Source organism: Phaethon aethereus (genome assembly GCF_964289735.1).
Source record: "Phaethon aethereus genome assembly, chromosome: Z".
Classification (NCBI taxonomy): Eukaryota; Metazoa; Chordata; class Aves; order Phaethontiformes; family Phaethontidae; genus Phaethon; species Phaethon aethereus.
The window spans coordinates 40,460,610-40,484,868 of record NC_138577.1 but is presented as its reverse complement, the minus strand read 5'-3'; the positions used below and the strand labels follow the sequence as shown (position 1 = coordinate 40,484,868).

Here is a 24,259-nt window from a genome sequence, read left to right as displayed (position 1 = left end):
TTGTTAATCACAGACTGACAAATTTCTTCCTTACAGAAAGAGAAGAAAATTTCTCTTAATTGCCTGCATATTTTCTTTGTTCTTTGTATTCTGCCTCTCTCACATACAAAAATGAAAATAAATAAGTTTCTGAAAAAATTGTACTTATTTGCCTGGAATGAAAAAGTGCATAAAGCAGTTAAAGGTAGGCAGAATCATAAAAGATGGTTTTATGGTGGAAAGTGCTGGCCAGCTTTATAAGCATCTAAGTACAATTTTTTTTTTTTTTTAAGATAAAGCCTGTGACATCTTATTTCTTTCGCCTGATGGCCTTTTGAGCCTAAATCTGTCTTTGAATAGTCATTTTTCACGTCTCTCCTTATGAGACAGACAAACAACAACAAAAAAGCTTCTCTTCTTTCCATTCCTTTTCCTTCTTATTAGACTCCAGGTAGGAGACATTTGTAGATGGGCAGAACGTCTCATAACCAAGCTTGCTTTCATGTCCTATTCTGTGATACTACATCACACTGACATTAACACAAAGGACAAGTGCAAAACCTTTTAGCTGAGTGTCTCTTCAAAGTGCCATTTAATAGCCTGGGAACTTATTTCCCTTCAACATAAGCTGGCAAAGCAGCCAGTGAAATGAAGCATTGACCCTTAAAGTTTATCAAGATAGGCCTTTGTAGAAGGGCAGTCATGCTTTGTTCTAGGACTGGATCAACTTTTTAAACAAGTTGTATGTGATGCAGGCATCCCACAAAGACAGGAGATTGTTGTGTTTTGATATATATACATTCACAAAAAATGCTAACTTGAAAGTGCCTCTTGTCTCACCTCTTGTTACTGGTTATGCTGCTCCATAAACTGTTTGCAGTTTGAAGTTTTCAGGATTTCATGCTCAGTAGAAGTTTGCATAGCTTTAAAGCAGACACCCAATTTCAGGCATCAGTTTCATCATATTTGTTTATCAAGTTAGCTAGAAATTAGTGTAAATGATTAATCAGAAGTCTTTTCTAATTTTAACTTAAATTCAGAGTCTGTTCCATACTGTAGACCTCAAGCAAAAATATAGGACAGAGAAAATTAAAAGCAGTGTGGAAAGCACATAATTTTTAATATGCAGATTTTTTAGAAAGTCTTCCATTTCACAGCATAATTGAAATATTACTTAAAGGACCCATAAAAGATAACATAATAAAACAAATTGAGTTGCATATATGATTAATTCACACACACAGTGGGAAACTGATTGTAAGAAGTGCCATTTTATACATATGACCTTGAAATGAACAAAACAACTTTCAATTTTGTCATTTCCATTATAAATGTAGAATGCAATTAACAATAATCTTGGTAGAGAAGCAAGAGTCTAACATAAAAATCTGCTTACAGAGTAAAGTTATGCCATTAATGGACTTGAAATATGATAAAAAGAAGGATTCTCCAGTGCATGAGGACTAGTGAAATATTCAGCAAAGTTAATTTAACTCACATGAAAAACTCTCTGAAGGTCTAATTCTGTCTGGAATATGCTTTTTTCTATGAGAAATTTACATGAAATTTCTTACTGTGCTTTAATTTAATAAATATGTGTCATGATACTTCCATACCAGGGTCCTTTAAATCCTCGGCTACTTCTTACTGAAGTTACATGTACCCCTGCAGCTGCTTCCACTTGGGCTGGATTTTAGAGTACAGTTTCACGTTGCTGTTAATCCTGTGTTACTGTGGGTTGCTGCTGGGAGCTGCAGTCACACTGTGATCCCCCAACATGTCCCCTCTGTTGCCCCTCTACAAACATAATGTGGCCCTGGAGTGGACCAGGGTGCGTTTGGTGACCCACTGGAAACCTAACCCTTTTGATAGCGCTCGGTGGACGTAACTAAAAAAGTAGCAGGTATCCGTATACTCCGCTGGGAACTGCGGAGAAACTTGAGCTGTTTCTTCCATGCTTCTTCAGGCAGCCTCCCTCCTCCAGGTGTGGTTTCTATCTGTCCCCTTCCTCTACTGAAAAACTTTCTTTCCACCACTGCTTCCCAGCCTTGGTACCCAGGAGGGGTTTCTTGCCAATGCAGACTCCCTCTGGGAAGCTGCAGCTGCAGCTCAGCCACACACATTTCACCAGGCAGACAGTGATGTATTAATAAATTACTTGCACTGAGGTGATGCGTGTGGGTATGTTACACCTACATTCCTGGAGTGTAGTCATCTGTGCTTTGATGTGTGAGTGATAACGCCTTTAAACTTATATGTGGTACCTAACAAAATCATGATGAGAAGAAGGGAAGTTTGGGAATCGTGTGTATTGTAAATAATTCTTAAGACAGACATTTTCCTATAAATATTAATACATTTTAAAAAGACGGTGCTTCAAACAAACACAGCGCTAGAACACTATTTGAAAATACTTGAAAATGAAGAAGGATCTTTTTAAAACTTGCTTTCATCTGTGATTCCTGAATTACTTACTTCAGGCTTTTCAAAATAATTCTGTAGTAGCATAAGACATTGGTTTATCAATTAGAGTTAGATAGTCTTTCTTCAAATGAAGAAAATTAAGCTTCATATGAAAAATAAACTTCTAAATGACTCTTGAAAAATTTTCTGATCAAGTTTGGCAACCAAATGAACTGCAAACAGATTAATAGGAAATGAGTTGAGATATACATACAATAGTGAAACCTTGATCCAGCTTCAGGATTTATTAGCATCCAACTTGTCACTTTGATTTTGTGCATAAAGATTACACTTTTCTCATAGATTATAGGTATCTTACTTACCTGATAAACGGAATGATCTCCTTTGAAAAACTAATAGGTTAGCATCAATCACTTACATGACTTATTTTTTGTTTCCTCTCTTTTTTCCTAGTCCTATTTGTTGTTGTTCTTGTTTTACATTAATCCATTCCAACCACCTTATCAGTGTTTCTCATCTAAATGTCTCAAAAGGTTAAGGGGAAAAAAAAAAGTTGCACTAATAATAAAGAAATAAGGAGTGACTCTACCCAAAACAAGCTGTCCAAGAGAAAGCAACTGTGATTCTTGTCTGTAATATGGGCGTCAACTTCAATTCAAAAACACCCATGTTCTCCAGATGTCTATGTAAGCAGTCTGTCAACCACCAGCAGCAGAAGAATGCCTGTGTACACAACTGACCTCACTTAGCCTCCTCTGAAGTGCTTGCCATGTTGTTATCTATTTTTTGCCTTGACTTTTTAAACTTCTTTCTTTGTGGCTACCCAAGCCTTACATTATCTTTCTATCTCCATCTCATCAACTCCCCATCTCTTTTCCTGTCTGGTCTGAAAGTCTGTATCTCGTATCCACAGCAGCTCTCTAAAGTTCCGTGTCTGCTCCTTGTTGCTTGTGCCACATTTCACTTAACTGCACAAGGATGAGGGCAAAACCTACCAGTAGAAAACATGCTGTGAAACCTATATCACAGGCAGAAATCACGAAAAGCAGGGACAGCTTTCCTACCATGATAACCATAGGGATGACCACTGTCACCTTGTGGAGAGCATGGGTCAGGGCTAGGCAAGGCATCCCACTGTGACTTTGCACCGTGGGGAAGGAGGTGAGCAACCACTGGAGGTTTTGTGTTTTCCTTCAGCAGCTTCTTCAGATTATACCCTTGCAGTCCAAGCTCTGTTTCCAGGCACAGGGTATACCTCTGATGTGGAGGTTACTTCAGCTGTTTTTTCTGCTCCTGGAAAGACAGCAGGCTTTCAGGGTTGGCCCAAGGCATGACCAGGACATTCCCATACAGAAGCTTTGAGCATACCTGGCCTATAGCCAGTCTTAGGCTTGTCTCTAAACAGCAGGGTGAGCATTGGTGCAATCTCATCCTCCTCATAGCAAAGTGTCGTACATGCTGTGCCTGCTGGAGGTGGTGTGAGGATCTACATACTAGCAACATGAGTGGTTTTGGGAGAATGAAGGACAAAAATGCTGTCTATAATGTAAGATTTGGTTCAAAATCAACAACTTCTTTCTGTTGCTGCGGATTACATATCATCATTGTATGTCTTTGTTACAAACTGTGCATGTTTGCAGTAGCTAGAAAGCTTACCATGAAGAGTTTAATGTGATTGTGATAATGATGTTAAAATGTGTTTGCGGGAATATTGTAACATGGGTATATATTACTACGGGGGATTACCTAGTGCAAGACATTGTGGATAGTTGTGTTCTTAGCACCTGAGGATAAGCAAAGTCAAATCCTTTAATCCCAACAGTCTGTGCTTACTTGGAAAAATGTTTGTCTGACTGCAGGCATGGAACCCGTTGTGCTGGAGAAGTGGCAGCCACGGCAAACAACTCACACTGCACAGTAGGAATCGCCTTTAATGCCAAGATTGGAGGTATGTGAAACAATCTCCCACCAAAAAAAAAAGTAACCAAAGAGCCATTTGTGCTAAATTGTACATTCAGACCTTTCTCAACAAGAGAAGGAGATTTGTATGGATAACAAACCTAGCTGTGTTAACAAGTAAATCTCAGTTGTAGAGTGGTCATTAAATACCAGTACTGAAGGAGTTTGTCTGTGGTAACACTTCTCCAGTGCTCCCCGGAACAGTGCCTCTCAGTACACACAGAAAAATAGAAAGTGAGACCTTTGATGAAAACACAAAACCTTAGGACATTTGGGTTTTCTCACAGATTCAGAGGTCTAAGTGATTGTCTTTGACAAACCACAAGTAAATGTACACATCAGGAATATTGCCTTGCATATTGATCCCAAACAAAACAGTGTCAAAACATAAAACATTTTGTGTTGTTTGGCTGTGGTTGGAGAGTATCTTCTTTTGATCCTGCTGCATGATCAGATTATTGCCTGAAATATAGGATTCAGTTGCACTTTTTTGTTCATCAGCCAAGAGGTTCCAAGTGGCTTCTATGAATTCTTAGTCAATGACTGCTCAATTCAGACCTTTGGCTTAATTTGTAGAGATGATTATCAAGATGTCATCTGCGTGTCTCCTAGGCTGTAACCTGTCTGTGCCAGATTTTAATGCTTCAACTGAAATTTTACACAGTACTTTTGATGGAATCATGGGATTGGTATACTGGCTTTCAGTAGGAAGACCTATAGCTCAAACTCATTAGTTGTTGATTTTCTGTCCCAAAACAGAGCCCATCTGTGAAAACAGAAACATGTTTACCTATATATACGCCAGAGGGCAGTTCAAAAATATGACCAGGCAGAGTTGAGGCCATATTTCCATAATTAATAGTACTCTATCTGTTCTCCTCTGGATCAGTACAAGTTTGATCCAAATCAAATGTGAGCACAGCTGCATTTCAAATTAACCAAAGCACACAACGTCATCCTAATGTCAGCTTTCTGTTTTCCTGCTGGCTTCAGGAGAATAGACAATATGTCATCCAGCATAAGATTGGAGTGAAGCAGAAAAACAATTTCCCTTCAGGTGGAGGTCCTGCTTGCACAAAGTTACCCTGTCAGTGTGGTTTAGAAAATCTGAACTGGCCAAGTGAGTGAGTTTATGGCAGATGAACAGGTTGTCTCCTTGTGGACATGGCATTTGGTCATGTACCAGCAGCTATGAAATCAGAGCTATTACATTTTCAAACCAGAGTCAGAGGAGTTAGTGCACTGAGAGAGATAGACGATGACTTCGGGAGAAGTTTCATTTGTGAGCTGGATAGTCACACAACCTGTAACAGCTTGGGTATGTCCTTGAAAAATTTGCCATTAGTAACAGTGACTTCTCAATAGGTTATTATTTATTAAGCATTAGGAATGTGCAGCAATAACGTTTTAGAAACCCTCCAGGCATATTAGCTGAATCACAACCTTTTCTAAATATAGCGTAAGAACTGATTCAGATGGACATAGTATGAACACAGTTAATATGAACAGTGAAGACTGGATAGATGTGCCGTTTCATTATTTATTTAATTATTTATTTATTTTGCACAAAGAATATAACAGCCTTCAGGAAATTTCACTGGTCTGAGCAAAATAAAAATTTTATCCACTCTGTCTGTCACCGTGATTCTGTAGAGCCATCATTAACACCGTTCTTAAAAGAAAGCTGAAAAGTAGTAACAGTGTGTAAACATCACTTGAGGTAATGTACCAGCTTTTAGAAGCGTCGGCACTTGAAAATAAAACTTCAGGAGGCTGAGCAGATAATCTGCAGAAAGTCAGAAGCAAGAGGGAATTCCAGGGTATTGGGAAGGGAGGTTAAGCTTCCCTTTCCAGTATGTGTATATATTTAAGAGTTTCGCTGCTGCTGACCTCTATTTGGCATGCCTCTCTCCCTTTCCTCAGAAAAGCCATAAGCTACACCTGTGAATACGCAGTGGTTGTGTTCCCTCTGCACAGGCCAGATAGATGAATCATATTATGCTGAACTAGTGTTCAGCTCGCTTGTTTCCCAGGGTTTTAAAGACCCTCCTTGGGCCCTCTTGGAGAAGAAATTGGAGTGGAGGTAAAGCAATTACATTCTTCTTACAGAGACGAGCACCTGCTGACAGTGACGCTGAATTTGCTTCACCGAGATAAGTACTCTTTATTTCAAACCAAAAAGCATCTGTAGTATACATAAGGTATCAAGCAAGGAGATGAAGCAAAGTGGAAAAGAAACTCTTTCTGTCAATATTCCATCAAATACTGGCAGCTGAACAAATCTGATTAATGATCTTTGTGATGGAAAGTCATTAATAAGATATCCACCAGTAATGCTCACTTTTTTCCTAAATGTTTGTACTCCTTGTTTCCTTTTCCACACATTTAAGAACCTCTCACCACAAATAGGTCAAAAATAAGATACTTAGAAAGTCTGAGATTTCTCTTACAATGGTGTAAGTGGGGATGTAACCTGCAGATAAAAAAATTTGAGTAAAATGGCAATCTGGACCTTCCGTTCTTTTACAGGTCGTGGGATGTTTCTTGTAAAAAATTATGCACTATGCCTGCAGTTTGTGCTTACCTAAGCTACAGACCCTTTCACTGAAAGATAAACCAGTGTACCAAAGGGGTAGATCTGTCTTTTTAATGTGACTCCCTGCAGTAATCACACATAGCAAATTACCACCTACAGAGCTTGTAAGACTTTTTATAGGAAGGGATGGTTAGCGTGTTGTTATTGTTGCGGACTGATTGTAGAAGTTGCAAAGCATCTGTGGGGATTTGGGTGCTTAGTTACTTGGCTGGGCTCGAGTCCTGACGGGAAAACAGTTACACTGAGTTATGGTGCAACAGATGCACATTGTCTTCAGCTGACGAGCAATTAGTTCAGCTGTTTCTTTAAGTTTAAGTCAGAGGATGATTAAAAACAAACGTTTTAAAATAAACTTACTTTCAACTCAGTTTTGCATGTGTCCTGTGATTCCTTGAAAATTTGTTCTGACTAAAATGACACGTTTTGGCAATTACTGCAAACATTGGAAAAAATTTACAGAGCTCTGAGGTCTTAGGTGGAACAGCCTGCAAATACAGTCTGTTAATTGCCTTCTGGACAGCTTTTGTTGTGCTATCACCACATGCCAAATGCATTTTGAAGGTTTTGTGATCGCCAGAATTAACTACTCCAGACATTTGGGGAAAAAGAAAGAAAGAAAGAGAGAAAGGAATTATTTTTGTTTCGAATAGCCGATGAGACGTCTGTTGTTCAAAGTCACCCTTGACGCGTGTCTGTCAGTTGTTGGCCGGAGAGAGCAACACCTAAGTCGCAGCCTTGTCTGTGTTGCTGTAGATTTGACCACTTCACCATTAGCAAAAAAACCCAGTGTGAGTTATTTCAGGTGCCAATGGCAGAATTTGGAGTTACTGTTCACCGGGTGCATGTAGTATTATTCAGGCTTGCTACACAGTAACATAAAGGGAAGCTTTATTTTCCTTCTTTCAAAAGCAGTGTACCTTTTATTGTCTTTATTTAGTACTAAATATATTTTAATGTGCTTGAAAGAAATTGAGAACACAACTTCCACCCATCATTAATTTTCTGAGATTATGCTGAGGAAGGAAAATAAAACCTGAGAATCCCAGAGTTGGTTTAATGACTTTTTTTATAAAGTAAAGTTCATAGTGAGATCACTGTTTGTAAAAGTTTATTATCTCACAAAACATGGGCAGCTTTTGAGTGAACTTAGAAATACGATCAGTTTTCATTTTTAAGTCAATTAGGGTAAGGAAAAAAAAGACCCTCTATCAACAAAGCACCCCCTATGCCTTTTGTTAATTGGATGTTAAGGTCTTGGTAAACACTCAAGTTACTACATTCTGATCTTATAAGCAAAATGAAATGTGTCTGTAATTAAAAATATGTAAATTTGACTTATAAATAGCAGTGGCCTTTTAAAGGGGAAAGAGCATAAAACTTGTTAGTTGTGGAAGAAATCATTACTCTGACTATCGTATAGTTACATGCTGACTATTATTTCATATTTAACATCCCTTTGATCTGATGTCATGCTAGCTGTACGTAGGTCCGTTTTCTTGTTTAGATTAAAACTGGCATCAGCAGTTTTCTCAGAATTAACTTCAAAAGAACAGCTTTAAGATTTTCTCAGTTTCCAGATTTAAGCCTACTTTATTCAGTCTAGTGATACTAAAACATTATGTCATTCACTTTAGAAGGGATGTTCACAGTACTGTAGTTTCAGGTTGAATAATGTTACATATAGGGTATTTGTTAGTAGCTTCTGTAATTGCCTTGCTGCTCTGTATGGTAATCAGTCTCTATACAGGAGCTTTCTCCACAGTTTCTTGTTTGCAGCCTCAGACAATGAAGGAATAATCCCATGTTTGTCAGCATAGAGCCTTTTCTTACATCTGTCAATATACTTAGGAGTGTGAACGACTCAAATTAGGTGCTGCAGTTTCACTGCAGTATAAAAAGAGAAAGAAAATCATGTATTACCTTCAAGTGAGACATGCAAACATTTCAAATCTTTTTTTAAGTTTTCTTTAGAGTAAAAGTTTGTTCTTGATGTTCAAAGACTGTATAGTGGATAAACAATTTGTAGATAACTCTTAAAACTTGCAGAAAGACCAGAATATTCCTTCCTTTTTTGTATTTTTTCAGCTGAGATTTTTTCCATTAGAAAAACACATATCCAAACAGGATTTGTTTCTTTTTTTAACAGCAGTAGAAATCCTTATGATCATTCAGTACATTGTCCTACACAACAGTTTTCTCTGGGAAAGAAGAAAAAAAACCAAAGACCAAAAACAAAACCAGAAGCATTGTGGGTTGGTTGGTCCTGTTCATTGTATCTTTCATTCCGAAGGTGTACGGATGCTGGACGGAGATGTGACAGACATGGTAGAAGCAAAGTCTCTAAGCCTGAATCCCCAGCACATCCACATCTACAGTGCCAGCTGGGGGCCTGATGACGACGGTAAGACTGTGGACGGACCAGCTTCTCTAGCACGTCAAGCCTTTGAGAACGGCATCAGAATGGTAGGTTGGCATCAAAGTGCATCTCCTGGATGTGCTCTCATGTGCAAATGTAAGGGTACATGCACCCGGTACGTGCAAGTGCACAGCATGGGGAAGAGGAAAGGATTCTGAAGGAAAGAAGAAAAGCTTCCTTTGCATAAAACTGAAAATACATTTTCCTTCTATAGTGACTGAATAGTCAGTCCTTCCTAACATATCAGCTCGGTTCATTTTCAGCTGGAATATGTCATCCTCAGTGTCCTTTAAAACTGCTCTGAGGTAATGATGTAATTCCGCAAGAAAAAATAAGACTGAAAAATGCTACTTTGCACAGCAGTGCTAAGTCATCAAATCTGAATTGCAATGAAATTTTAAAGCAAAGGCCTTGACTGCTTTGCTTTCTTCCTTCCTTTCTTTCAGTGCTTTGTTTTCCTTGATTTCTTGAGGGAAGTTTGATGATTTTAATAGGGAGTTGGGGGCTGAGAAAAGTCTACACTGATGTTTCTTTTAGCGTTTATGTCTGGTCTCAGAGAACTTACACCCTATTTATAACTTACATATACATTTCTCTACAACTCTGTGCTGTTATGTTTTCTCTGTGGTAGAGCCCAGAGATTTTCACACAAAATACAACACACAAAACCCCAAACGCCCCTATATGAAAAAATCTGAGACCTTTTCAATTTTCTTTAATGATTTACTGTCAAACAAATAAGACCACAAAAGGAAATGAGTAGTTAGAGGAACTTTTGATGTCAGAGGCCAGTTTTTAGTTCTTCCTTTTACCCTCCTGCCTGTTAAATAGATCAGGGAATTCCTCATCTTCCAGCGCTTATACCTCTTTCCGCTATATAGGACTGGTGGAAAGGATTTTAAGGCTTTGCACTTGGAGGTCTGCACATTATTTTGAATACAGCGGGAGAGTTGCTAGTTCAGTGGTAAGTGGCTGTAAGATCGGAAAACAGGGGATTAATATAAAATATTTGTTTGAAGAGGCTGAAACTGTTGGACCGAAGTGGAACTGGAACATAGTTACCAGACCGTCGTAACACTGTGCAGCACTATTGGAAAGTGCAGCTATTATTGAAGTCAGTAAGTGTTTTAACCAGGTATGCCAAGACTGATTTTAGCGAACTATAGCTAGCTCTCTGCCTGGAAGATTTGTGCCGCATGTAAGAGGCAGTGTCTGCCACTGAGAGACTATATTAATTTAAGGTCATAAAAAGCGGTCATAACCACAAACAGGGACATTGCGTGCAGAGTGGTAATAGACAAAAGTTACAAGAGCAACTGGTCAAGCTGACAGTCTGTATGCACACTGCAGGGTTTCAGGTGATTTACAGTATGCTTGGCTGTAAGTTGTAAATAAACACATCATGAAAGTGATAGCCCGTATCACCACAAGCACTGTCTAGCAGCACAAGCCCAGGAGTTGTGACTTCACATCTAATCACAGCTGCAATCCCTAGCTGCTTTTGGTTTCCTCGATAAAGTTGCATACTTTTCTTACTCTTACCCCCATTCTCCCAACCCCAAATGTCGATGATAATACGTGCTCAGCTACCTAGCAGGCAAGTTATGAAGAGCAATTACTGACATACTAAACTTAACGACAGGGACCGTGTGCTTCTTATGCTACGTGCTGTTAAAGACTTGTCTCTCAAATTGAGTTCCGTGAATGCTTTACTAACCGTGCAGCCCCGGACCGCTGCCTTCCTTTCACTTGGTCATATGATGGCCAGTCGGTGTGGAGCTGCAGGTTTACGTTTCTGCCTGTTGTGCGTTACCTAACATGTGAAGCCTGGCATTAACAAGATACTCATGCATGTACTTAACTTTACCCTGCAAGAAGTTCGGGGGCCTTAGCAATTAAACGGATTTAGGGACACTGATAGATTCTGCCCCAGAGAGCTCTGCTTTATTTAGTAATCATTATTAAAATAGTTATTGAAGTGCTCTTAGAACAATACAACAAGTATGTAGAAGGCCAGGTGCGTCTCTGTTACTCCTTCCCATGCATCATCATTCCTCCTTTCAGATGGAGTATCAGCGCTCCCCATCACCCCGCTACAGTTTACTACTGTTTGGTAGTGACCACAGAGAAGAAAAAAAAAATAAAGTGATGCAGGACACCCTAAGGGAACTGCAGGATGCAGGGGAACTTGAATAAAATAAGTTTTGTGTTTAAACATATATATTGGTTACTTTAAATGTCATATTTCATGTAGGTAAGACAATTGTGAAAAGTTCTGCACCGGAAAAACTCAGCCATTTCCTCACTGAAATCTCAAACTGGGGATAAATCCGGTATAAATCAAGAATGTGGAATAACTTGCCAAGAGCGTGGATCTTGCCCACAAGCATTATTGTTCTATTGTTGTTATTATTATAGTTGTAATATGAGAGGATACCCTACAGAATTCAGATGAATTTCATTTTTCCAGGACATTGTTCTATAGTTTCAGTAAGTACCAGTACATAGTGGAAACATAGTATTTAATTTTAAAATTCTGAGGTGGTCTTTTTTCTGATAACAATGCCGAAAAAGAGTTTGTTGTATTTTGGAGGGAAATAGTAGAAGTCACATTTGATGCAAGTCAAATTATTGTTTTTACGATTTAGCTTCTATTTCATTTTATTAACTTTTTCTTCTGCCCAAAGTTGCCTGTATGGAGTTGAATAAATCTAAATATTTCCACGTATTTGGAAATTTTGCCTAGCTTTAACTATGAAAGCTTTTTCATTTCTACTAAAGAAATAAAAATTCTCATTAAAAACTTACATGAAAACATACTGTTAAGAAATACAATATGTTTAAGGTTAATCTCTAATTTTCATTCTTTAGAATGTAATAGACTGAAAGATTTTAAATTTATGTCTCAATTACCACCTTCTTTAGTAGGCTTAGTTTCCAGACCAAAAATTACATTAAGATTAACCTTTCTTGTTCTTTTTAATAAATCATGCCTTTCTATGTTCAGATAAAGGTACTTTTTACATATTTCCTTACACTGTCATAAGATGTGTCATTTTAAAGGATGAGGCAAATGGGAGAAAAAAAGACAAATTACCTCTGTGCCAGAGTATTCCTAAAATCAGATCATTCTCCAAAGTAATGACTAGGTAGTCAGCCAAACATAGATTTCCCCAAGCAGTCACAGTAATTGTGCAAATAATAATAGGCAGACAGAAATGCTTATCATGTTGTGTACAGATCTTGACCTTCCTTTTTTAGAAATATTGAACCAAACAACCACAGTATTACATCCAGTATAGCATCTGTGATGTAAATTAAAGTAACATTGGTACAGGAAAATTTGGCAAGACCTTCTTTCAGATCTACTCAAAGGTTCAAGATCTGTATTCTTCATTTATTGTGTACATGCACACACAACTGGATATAAATTTTTTAAAATGGGACAGCAAAGGGAAAGGTCAAGATTTTTAAAAAGCATCTGAAAAAGAAATTATGCTTGGCTTGTTTAATTAGGAAAATCAAAGGTGGTGCTGAATAATAACTTTGATTAGAGTATAATTAAACTGAATTAATACTTTTTTATACTCATGAAGTAAAAATGAAATGGATGCAAGAGCCACAGTTTCTTATTCAGTTTGTTGAGAGACTGGGATCCGTGTTAAAAAAATGCTTGGTTTATCTTTAGTGCATATTATTCCAATTAACAGCTCATGTGGGGCGTTTTAGAACTATTATTATTTTTAAATCTGCTGAGCTAATATGATTCTTCCTTCCAAATTCTGCAGAAAATAACAAAGATAAATGACTGTACATTTTTTCTGTAGAGTCCCACAGAGACAGCACATGCCATGAATTGAAATAGACAAATCTATTTAAAGAAAGGATACTGAGTAATAACTGAGTTTATGAAATGACAACCTAACCCACAAGTTAAATATGCTTTAAAAATTCTGCCCAGGATCAAGGTAAAGGAAGAGGAAAACAATTTTTAAACCTGTCTCAAGTACCATGATTTTCTGTCATCTTTAGAGTATTTTGTTTAATTCTATTAAATCTGCATACTTGAGTTCAAAGAGAAACCTTGCAGACTTTGCTATCAAACAATTTCTATGCAAATATAAAAGCTCCCTTTATATCATGCTCCCAGTTGACAAGGTCCTTTTCTTGGAAATAGTGTAGTCATAAGGGTAGAAAATTCTAGAGGCTTGTGTTTTAAATCCCAATGTATTAGAAATTGTAGACCTAATAATCTCAAAAATAATTCCATTATAATCATGCAAAACTTTCCTGAAAAAAAGTCAAACGAAGGGCAGTATATCCAAAAGTAACATATTGAAGAAAAGATGCAATGTCACATTTCACCCTGTGTTCAAGAACAAACAGATTTGGCATTGCAAAACATGATTGTGGCCAAATCATGTAATAAGACTGTGCTGAGGCTGGGACAAAAGGGAGAATACAAAAGCCTTTCCTTGATTCAGAAAGATAAAACCAAAGTACCATTGGATTTTAAGATGACTGTATCTTACAGTCTATAAGCACCATGCTATAAACGCTTGAGAGACGCTTGCTCGCTGATTCATGGCTCAGTGATACAACGTTCAGACGAGTTCATTTCTATTCATACAAATAAGCATGTTATTCTGGGATCAGTCTCAACATCATTTGGAGAGTAATGCATTTCAGATATTCTGACTTGTTCTTTCACTGCTGTTTGGCAAAGACCTAACAGTCAAGTTTCTGGATATATGACCCCAGTTGATATTTTACGTTGCAGGATTTCAAAGAGCTGGTTATCTCACCTCTCCAAATGTCTCGCCAACTGCATACTTTATGTTGTTTGTTCTGCAGTACCCATAAGGTAATCCAAATCAGCAACAGGGCCAGTCATTCTTAATACAACCTAAGAGGCAGGGAAATCTACGTGGAAAATTTTGGCTTTCTGCCTGTATCGGCACAGGGGCCTTCATCTTATTGCCATGACACCATTCTTTTTAGCAAGCTGGACACAATCCAAAATGTTTGATGGACATTAATGATCAGATGTTGTGTGGCTGAACCTCTTGTGAGAACCCGGCTTGGTGCCTTCCCTTCCATCATCACTGCCCCTTCTCATCTCTCTCACTTCACCAACTTTGGCTGCAGAGTGTGTGTTCAAAGTGTTTGCTGGGAGCAGAAGGCTCTTTTACAATCACCAAACAAGCCTCTTAGCCACATGCAAGAGAGAAAGGCAAGTGAAGAAAAGGGAAAGGAAGGAAAGGGAAGAGAAGAAAAGGGAAAGGAGAAAAGAAAGAAAAGGATATTATTGTTGTTGTTGTTTTTATTATTATTATTACTATTACTGCTATTGCTGCTGATGCTGCTGCCGCTACTACTACTTTATGCTTCTACTCCAAAAGTGGAAGAGATTGCTCATAATTTTCAAGTGTCGAGGCAAAGGTTTGCTGCCTGTGTTGTACCACAGATGTTTCTCTTAAATTTACTTGTCCTGTCATCACTTCTCTGCATCGTTCTGAATAGGATGTGTTGCCTACACAAAGAGGAGTTACTCTGTTCTGCATTGCCAGGGAATTGCACTATAAAAATCAAAGACAGAAGTTACTGCAAGAAGGCTTCCAGTCAAATGTGTCAGAATAACTTCCAAAATGGCTGTCATTTTATACACTGAAATATTGTGATGCACAGGTTAAGACCAGATTTTTTAAATTATGTATTGTGTTTGTTCACCTTGTACAGCTGCTGTTTGAGACTGAATAACACATATCTGTGTGTATGCATATCTCAAATCAAACACGTAGGTTTTGCATGCACAAGACCTTCTGCACATTTCTAATTAGTTGGCCAAAAACTACGTGTTGAAGATCAATCAGAAGAATGAGAATTCTTTAATAAGAATAATGTCTTATTAGAATAAGACATTACTTCCAGTGTGCCAATGTCACCTAATGTTAAGTCCTGGCATTTATCTATTATATGATTTGCCTATATAGTGTGTATCCCTATTGTGTCTGTGATGTAATATCTGATGTTATAGTTACTTCAACATACCCAGTTAAACTTCAGGTGGCTCGGTACTACAGGTGGGTGCTGACTATATACCATAGCTGGAGAAGTCATAAGGTGTTTTAACATTGTAATTCTTCCTTCTGACAGCATAGGAAACAGCAGCATTGGCTTGAAATAATATAGTAGTTCTAATATCGGAAAAGGTGATTGTCATTTTGTCCTGGTCTTCTTTATAGCAAAATTTATGCAATTATTACTTCATCAATATCCCACTTTTCTTGATCCATCTATTATTTTCTGTTTTCTCTACAGCTTTTGGGAATAGCCAGTCTTGATTGAAACCTGGTATGTCCCTGGCTGTGCAAGTCACTGACAACCTTCACTATTAAAATACATAACTTGTTACTCATCTAAATTTCTTAAGTTTCCTTTCCTGTAAAATGCCTCTTCTTGCTATGTTTATAGTGCATCTTATGGTGTTAGAAATCTCCGCATATAAGTAATTACAGATTTTGGCCAAGTGATCTCTTGGGTAAATTAGATTGGAACATAGGGACATAAGACAGGAAATGACAGCGTAGGTCATCCAGTACAGTTTTCTACTATCACAGGCATCATGTCCTATAAATACATTCAGCAACTTCTATTCTAGAATGAATTAGAAACTTTTTCCCCTCTATTTCTGTTGGGAGACCATTTCACAGCCGTCAGTAATCTGTTGGTTAGAGACTTTCTTCTAAGTTACAGCCGGGTTTACTCATGTGCAGTTTTTTGACCATTTGTTCCAGGGCCAAAATGGTGCTTCAGCTTAAATACCTTTTCTCCTACTTTTTCTCCTGACGTATTTATAGAACACAGTCTGCTCTTAGACTTCATTTTCATGTGATAAACAAGCCACACTCATTAATAACTTAAAAACTAGGCTGGCCATCTCCTTGCTTATCAAAGTGGTGCTTCTCTCCACATCTTCCAGCCTGAATTCTTTTCTTGAATGCAGGTGATCGTAATGACTAGATTTACTAACATGTTCTTTTTTTTTTTTGTCAAAATCACCTAATAACTTTGTTTTCCTGGCTCATCCTTAAAATACTTTAAAATAACTTGATTAAGGCCCGTGTTTCTCCAGCACAGCCCACATCATCTCCAGTGCAACCATTTCCATCTCCACCTCACTGTTAGATTAATCTTTGTTTTCTTTCATTTCATTACTGATTTCTTGAAGGGCTCATCACATGTTTTGCAGAAACCAAACAGACTGGTTCTAATACATTTCTCTGCATAAAGTAAGTTACCAGGGAAAAACTTTTTACCTGGAATTCTAAAGTGCATGTTGCATTTTAACCTGTTTCCATTAATGCTGGTGCCTCTTACTGTCCTTCAAAATGTGTTCTACAGCCTTAACAGTAATGTTTTATATATTCACTTTCCTCCTGTTAAGTCAGAATTTCCAAACCACCGTTCATTCCTGTAATTCTTTCTGAAACACTTTCTGTTTCCCGGTATTACTGATTCAATTGTGGATACCAGAATGGGACATGAAAGTTGTAGCCTTCTCTGTGCACACATAGTACTGTTTCCCTGTTCCCAGCACGTGTTCATATTCACCCTGCTTACCGATCCAAGTAGGAGACTAAATTTTAGGGCAGCTCATTGCCAGTTGGTTATCTGCCATGACCCTAAACTCCCTTTCAGAGTCACTGCTTTCCAAGAGTTTGCCCACCTTCCTGTATGTCTTACCAAGGAGTTTCATTTCTAGGTCTTATTACCTTGCATTTGGCTGATAGACATGTTTCCGGATGCCTTAATGGCTTTGCAAATGTCATTTATACTTGATATGATTTAGTTTTCTCCAGACTGAGATTGCCCAGCAGAAATCAGGTTAGGTGACAACCTTAACACATCATTAACCTAATAATAATTCTTTGCTCTACCATTTGCACATAGTTAGCAACTTTCAGCATTCAGCCAAAGTAGAATTAGAGATATTGCCTTTCAGTAAATGAAATAGAATTTAGGCTCAGTGATACCTGGATGAACTTTGATACTATGCACTTTATTTTCTTTTGGAAATATACAAACAAAGCTAACCTTAAAATTTCTCTCCTTTGCTTTCTGTGAAAAGTGAGCTTTTTCACAGACAGTCAACATGTAGTACCAAAAAAAAAAAAAAAAAAGTGGAGAGAAATAAATAATATACCAGAAATGTTCTTACATTACATTCAGTGGAATATACAAATCCTAAAAGGCAGTAAAATTTGGAATGAGAGTTACAGGAAAATATACCTCAAAATGTCCAGTTTCCTCACAATGTCACAAAGTGTACTGGAGACCAAAACTGTTTAGTTACCTCATCCCATCTCACACATATATGGAAACTGTTGTAACAAGCCAGAATAGCGTTACTGCTTTTGGACTTCTTGTCAAAAGTGGCCTCTGGTTTTGGGTGCCCAGGTGATATATTTGTACATAGTAAAACCACACGATTCTTCTTGTGGAGTAAATCTTAATTTGGGAAGCCAATGCTGAAAAGCAGCTTTAGCAAATGGGTCTCCCTCCATACACTTAAGTATATACATTTCAGAGACGGCATTTTTATAACAGGAATCTGGTTACTTGGTAAGAGCAGATCACATACCCACTTTATTCATACACTTGAACAACAAAATCTATGTGTTTCTACGTGTCACATGGGAAAAAATAGATTTCTGAAAGGCTAATTGCGGGAAGTCTGCTGTCAAGCATTTTCTGCGCATAGCATTCAACATAAGTTTAAGGCACAAAACCATGAGGGCAATGATTTTGCGGACAGCCTTAAGTGTGTTGTTTCCTCCTAAACGAATGCTATGGGAGACAAACTGCACAAAGTGATTACTGCAGTCCTCAGTCTGCAGAGGTAGAAGTGGAGCAGCCTTATTTTCCCTCTTACCTACTGAAAAGAGCTAAATTTGCAGGGAATCTGAGGTTCTGTGCTGAACCTCAGAAGTTTGACGGACATCTCAAAAAGTGAAGTTTTCCATAAGGAAGAGTCAGAGGTAAGAAGTGGAGCGACAGCTCTGTGGATCTGGTGGCCATGGGCTCCCCGCTAGGGTGTTTAATCAGGGGGTGGTACAAAGGCAAGATGAACTGCCTGAACCCGCCCCGTAGAATGGGCATTTGTGTGCCATGTCCATCCCGAATCCCGTCCTAAGGCAGGTATCTGTCTTCTGCACTGTCTGTTTACTTTGGCTGTGTGTGCAGAGGCAATTTCACCTACCATTAACTAGAGACTCTTTGTGCAAGAGGAATTTTGGAAAACCCAGCTCTTCTTTTGTCACAGGTGTCTACAACATACAGCTTGCTTTGTCTCAGTAACAGTATCAGCAACAACAATAGTAATGGTGCTATGGAGAGATAGCCTGAACCAGAACTGCGATTCATGCAGCACTGTGGCTGGCTCTATTTTGTTTAGGAAAATAAGAAATTCATTCCAGCATTCCACAGGTTCAGATTTCAGGTTTCAGCCAACACTTCTTGTGGTTGCACTTTAAGCACTAATTATAGCTCTGTGGGGAATATCTTGGAGCTGTTTAAGCTGTTGTTCTAGTGAAGAGTAAAATAAAAAATACACCACATGCAAGGATGCATGTTGAAATGTTCTGCTGATATATCCCAGTATTATTGTGTTAATGCATGGGTGCTTGCGGTTATTCAATATGTTACTTTTTTATGCACACATTACAATACTTTCACACTTCAGTATTTTAAAGGTGTATCATATCCTATGAGGTAATAAAATACATTTTTCCTTCTTTTTATCATGTTTAATTTTTTTTTTTTGTTCTTAATTAAGAAGCTGGTTCAGAAGTAGCCAAAAAGTTTAACTTTATTAGCAACAACTTGCCTTTTCAATAGTATAAGGTAATCACTGCTCTTTGTAAGTAGTGACAGATTTTTGCATTGTATATGTATTGTGCATTTGCCTGTTCCAGCAAAAAAATAAAAAAAAATTTTTTGATTTCCTAGATTTCCTGAGAATAAAGACATGACTGCTATTATAAACACACAGGACATAGTTTTTAGACATTCCTTTAAATATGTGTCTTTATTTATGTACACCTGTTAGGCTTATTATTAATTTCTTCATAGATATCATACGTGCACATTTTCAATGAATTGATGCACAAATGTGAATTTTTCTGAGAGCACGGATACCTCAAATGAACTAATAGCCCCAGAAATTTCTCCATTTGTTCATGAATTTTTGTTTTTAATACCCAAGGAGACTCTTTTAGTAAAAAATAATCTGTTTGGCTATCTTCTGATACCGCTTCAAAATTGCTGGCTGCACTCAAAATCATACCTGCATAGTAGTTTTTGCAGGTCTCCAGAGTGCTGACTGCTGTTCTACACATTCAGTTATGAACATTTCCTCTTTATGAATTAGTTTTTAAGGAAGAGGTCATACCGTGGGCTACTTTTTCCAGCTTCCACATCAGGATCAATTTCACTTCTGGCAGTAGTTTTTTGTTCTTAGAAGCATTAAGTAATTTTAGAACAGTATTGGGGAGAATAGAGGAAATTAAATGTTTAGGCTGTAGGTGTGGATAGAGTGTCCCTCCTCTCTATGTTTTGTGTTTTTATTATTTGTTTTCTGCTCATGGGTGTGGGATTTCAATCATATTGTTGCCAAATTACCTCTCTCTGGCTGTAACTCCTGTACGTCTACTCCAGATCAGTGGTTCTGTCTGCTGCAATTCCTGCTCCTTCACATTTTCTTCCCTGTCCCTTGGTAAATTTGATCACTTCTGTAGTGACAGCGGCTCACCCCATAGGCGGGGAGTGTTATTGGGGCATTCGATCCCTTGGCAGGAAAACAGCAGGATTCACAGGCTGGATTAAGGCCGCTTGACTTGTAAAGCAGTGAATGAATGTACAGTCTAAACTTTGTGAAAGTGTGAATAAATCTTGCTCCACTGGCTCAAACTACACCTTGTAGATGGAAACTGTTTTTATTAGATGGAAGTGTGCTGGAAGTGACTTGAAAGTATGTGGGGCGGCTGGTTGTCCTTAGATGAGTGTGTGAAGACCTCTACTTTATAATGGTTTCTGCCATTACCACTAAGACATTCACTCGTGAAGATGTGGTTTGTATGTATACACATACACATACATGAGCGCACGCACTTGGAGCAGGGGATGTTCTTTTAATAGTGTCAGGAAATTCTGCAGATGTCATTACGAACATGTTCATACTGGCTCTGGTTCCTGGCAGACTAACCCTTCCGTGCTGTTAAACTGGAAAAAAAAGAACTTTCGTATCACTTACCCTCCTTGCAACTTGCTGACCAAGGAAAAGGAGGCACCAGCAGAAGAAAAGTGGGAATGCCTCAAGAGTCTTGTGCCACACTTTTACAGGGGCAGTTTCTGCCTTGGGGCCTTTTTGTCAATGCCCTGAGTCCGTTTCATTCAAGGTCAGCTGTGTGTTGAGCCCACTGGCTTTGCCCAGGAAAGGTGCTAGCAGACTGGACTGTGACTAGGTCAACAGCAACCCTCAGTTGTCAATGAGAGGCTCTTTCTTTTCCATAACCGATCACTTGATTATTTTTCTTTTGATTATCTGACATTTTATGCAACTTAAGGAAGTAGACAAAACAAAAGGAGAACGTTTCGTAATGATCTGACGTGTGCGCTGACAGGCATGAGTGCAGTTATGGACACCTTGCAGAATTTGTAAGAGTGAGTCAGTAGCTGTCATTGCAAGTGAAGAGCAGAAACACGCTGTGCCTAGAGGGAGAGGTAATGCGTTTTTAACAGCATGGGACAAGCACTGAGTGTACTTTGCTGCACACCCATTCCACTCTGGTCTATGTCTCTGCTATAGTTCACTAACTCTTTTAGTTTTGCTCAAGTTGTATCCATATGGTTTGTAAATGCACCTTTGCTTTTGAGTAATAAATGACACATGGCTGCTTTGGCAGCTCAAGGCTTGACTTTTCATCTTGACACCCTTGGGCATCTGGCAGATGACAGATGATAGATTTAGACAAACAGTAAAAGCTACACTGCCTTGCGTGTGTGTTTATCTTAACTTTGTAACACGGTCCAAATGTTATTTAACTTTACGTATTTAAAGCAGACCAATTGGGTATGGCATTCACATACAGTAGGACAGCTGATGCTGTTGCTCTAATTACTTGTTTGGTATAGTTACTAGCAAGTTTATAATTTCCTGAGCATGACTGGGTCTATTGAATTAAAGCAGGGTGTTTGGAAACAGGAAGAAAGAGGAAACCAAATGGTAGTTTAACAATAGGCAGTAAATGTGAACCAGAACTTATTTACTTGGCACATTATTTTAGTCAGGTTGAATTTAGTTTGGGGGTTTGCTTATTTTTTTTTAAGGCTGCCATTTGCTTTGCCAAGTACCTTCTAGGAACAAGATTTTTAGCCTTTTTCTAGACTGAAGGTAATACTGTTGTTTTCTCTGAAATATACAGTATTGCAGTGTGTTAGAGGAATGGGAATTATTTCTTTGTATGTATTAGAAAATGCTCTTTCCCATTAGTCAGTGCACCTGGTACTTTTTTTTAATTGCAATAACAGAGATGACGATACTTTATATACTTGCAGGAGACATTAGTTTTGAAGAAATATTTATTATTATTTGTTTACAAAAAACTTAGCATGGAAAGGTAAATTTGGGTGCAAGTGGCTGTTATTTTTAAAGCCCTGTCATTACTATTAAAATCTAAACTTGTGTTTATTATTTTTAAATACTGCACCACAGAATTGCTAACATCCATTAGCGTGTTTTCACTAGGACTACATTTTGTGCCCAAAAATGTATTCACGTATCTGTTTCTGCAGCTCATTTTTCATTATTAGTACAGCAGCACAAGTATGCATCTAAGGAAATATAGACGCAATCTCTGTGCAGCAAAGCTAATAATTCAAGGGTTGCTCCTGCAAAATTTACACAAAGTACAGTCCAATCCTGCTGTGAAAAGGTTTTCACTGCATGAGTGGGACAAATCATGTTATACTGCTGTTTGGAGGCAAAACCAGCTGGTGATGACAGCAGAAAAATTACAGGTGGGCTGGTATTGATAGGGTATTTTCCTGTATGTATATGTGTTTGATAATTTTTTTTACATTTTTTTTTAAAGTGGAAGATAGACTTTTAGACAAAATATTTAAAAAGTTAGATTCCATTTTTCTCTTTGGATGCGTGGTTTGATTATCCTGAATCCTCTCATTTCTTCTCTCTCGGTTGTATTTGAATTTCCCATGGGGTATCAATTTGGCCTAATGTAGCTACATAATACTGTGCTTTCAAGAAATACATGTGAAAAAGAAAAATGTAAAATTCTCCAGATAGCAGATACTTGTGAAAATTCATCAAAAAAAGGTTTTGATTGAATATTTTGATGTGTTCTGGAGATAGAAGTGTGTCTGTATGATATGCTTTTTTCTGTGTATTCTGCCTGCCTATACATATATTAACATTGGAGGGTGGGGGGAGGGCAGGAGAGAGAAATTGGTTTCTAAGGCCAATGTAGGACCAGACATGAATCTGTACATGACTTTGAAACAGATGTCGGAGTTGGTGGACAAGCCAAAAATTACTGTTGAGACGGGAGATGAAAGCAGCTAGTAGAATACTTCTAGTAGGCACGAGATGATGGGATGAAACCAAAACAAAACCAGTAAAAATCAAGCATATATTTAATTTAATCCTTCATCCCATTCCCCCTAGACATAAAGAGGGCCCTAATTTCTGGCTCCCTGAGCTGCTGGGATGGTTAATCAGTGAATATGCATTAAATAATCTTTCCATTTACCCTTCCTTTCGTTTGTCTCATCAGATGTTTTCAGAATGGAGGGGTATGAATTAAAGATATGCAGTGGGAGGTGACTTGATGGTAGAAGAAAGAGAAGTGGTTTGTAAACCACTTCCAGCCCCATGAAGTTGCAAAACACATCCCACTGTCTTTGGGAGGCTCTGAATCAGACCCTACTGGCTGAGAAAAGTAGGCAGAACAAGAACCTCAAATGAAAAGGGTTTTGATTTGGCAAGAGTTCATAATGTGAGGAAGGAGAGCTGTAACGCTTCATAAAGGTTGTCTTAGAACAACAAAAAATGTCGCTATTTTACATCTTTTTGTTAGCGTAGTAGCTCAGATCAACTAGAGGAAGTGAAAGAAGTTGAAATAGTTACGCTTCCCAGCTGGTCAGACGGATCTCGTCTGGATGAATGTGGATTTCATAATACATTTAACTTGGCACCCTGGGATTTTTTTCTCTGCTTGAAATGTTTTTTTAATGAGAAGTTGCATTTTAGAGGCATAACCTTATGTAAACACTAGCCAGGAGAATTTGATATTTAACTTATTTTGCTGGAGAGAAGAACCTCTCCAGGTACTATACTTTTATTAAACCCAGAAAATGAAATTCATCAATGTTTGAGAACTCAAGCCTGGATTGTGAACTATGAGGGTTTTTTGTCTTAGTAGGTTCAGTTATGCTCAGCACAAAAAGCCTTAGCGAAACCCCTCTGAGCATCTGGATTAAATGAATCTTTGAATTCACAGTTGTTTAAGGTTGACCTGGTAGATGTCCAACAGCTGTCTTTATGTTGTTTGTGGTACACAATTGCACTCTGTTTAGAAACAACAAACAAACAAACAAACTCCCTGTATTGCCAAGCAATTAATTCATGCACCACTTCTATCTGAATGGTGAAATGCTTCCAGATCGTGAGTATTGATAATTAATGCAGATCATACAGTTGCATGAATCTCAATTTCATTCACTGGCATGAAATGTTCAAATACAAGTCAGGAAAAGCCCAATTACTCATCCATCAGTAATTCTTAATTCTGATGTATCAGCAATAC

General features: G+C 38.1%; 1 protein-coding gene across 1 annotated transcript in view; it reads left to right on the top strand.

Moving 5' to 3' along the window:
- PCSK5 (proprotein convertase subtilisin/kexin type 5) overlaps positions 1-24,259 on the top strand; it is a gene marked incomplete at its 5' end in the record, with an annotated part of 195,672 nt that overhangs the window by 92,434 nt on the left and 78,979 nt on the right. Inside the window, 2 exons of the mRNA XM_082013448.1 lie at positions 4,263-4,351; positions 9,249-9,421. Of these exons, the coding sequence (XP_081869574.1) occupies positions 4,263-4,351; positions 9,249-9,421 (262 nt within the window). The remainder of the gene's footprint in view (positions 1-4,262; positions 4,352-9,248; positions 9,422-24,259) is intronic.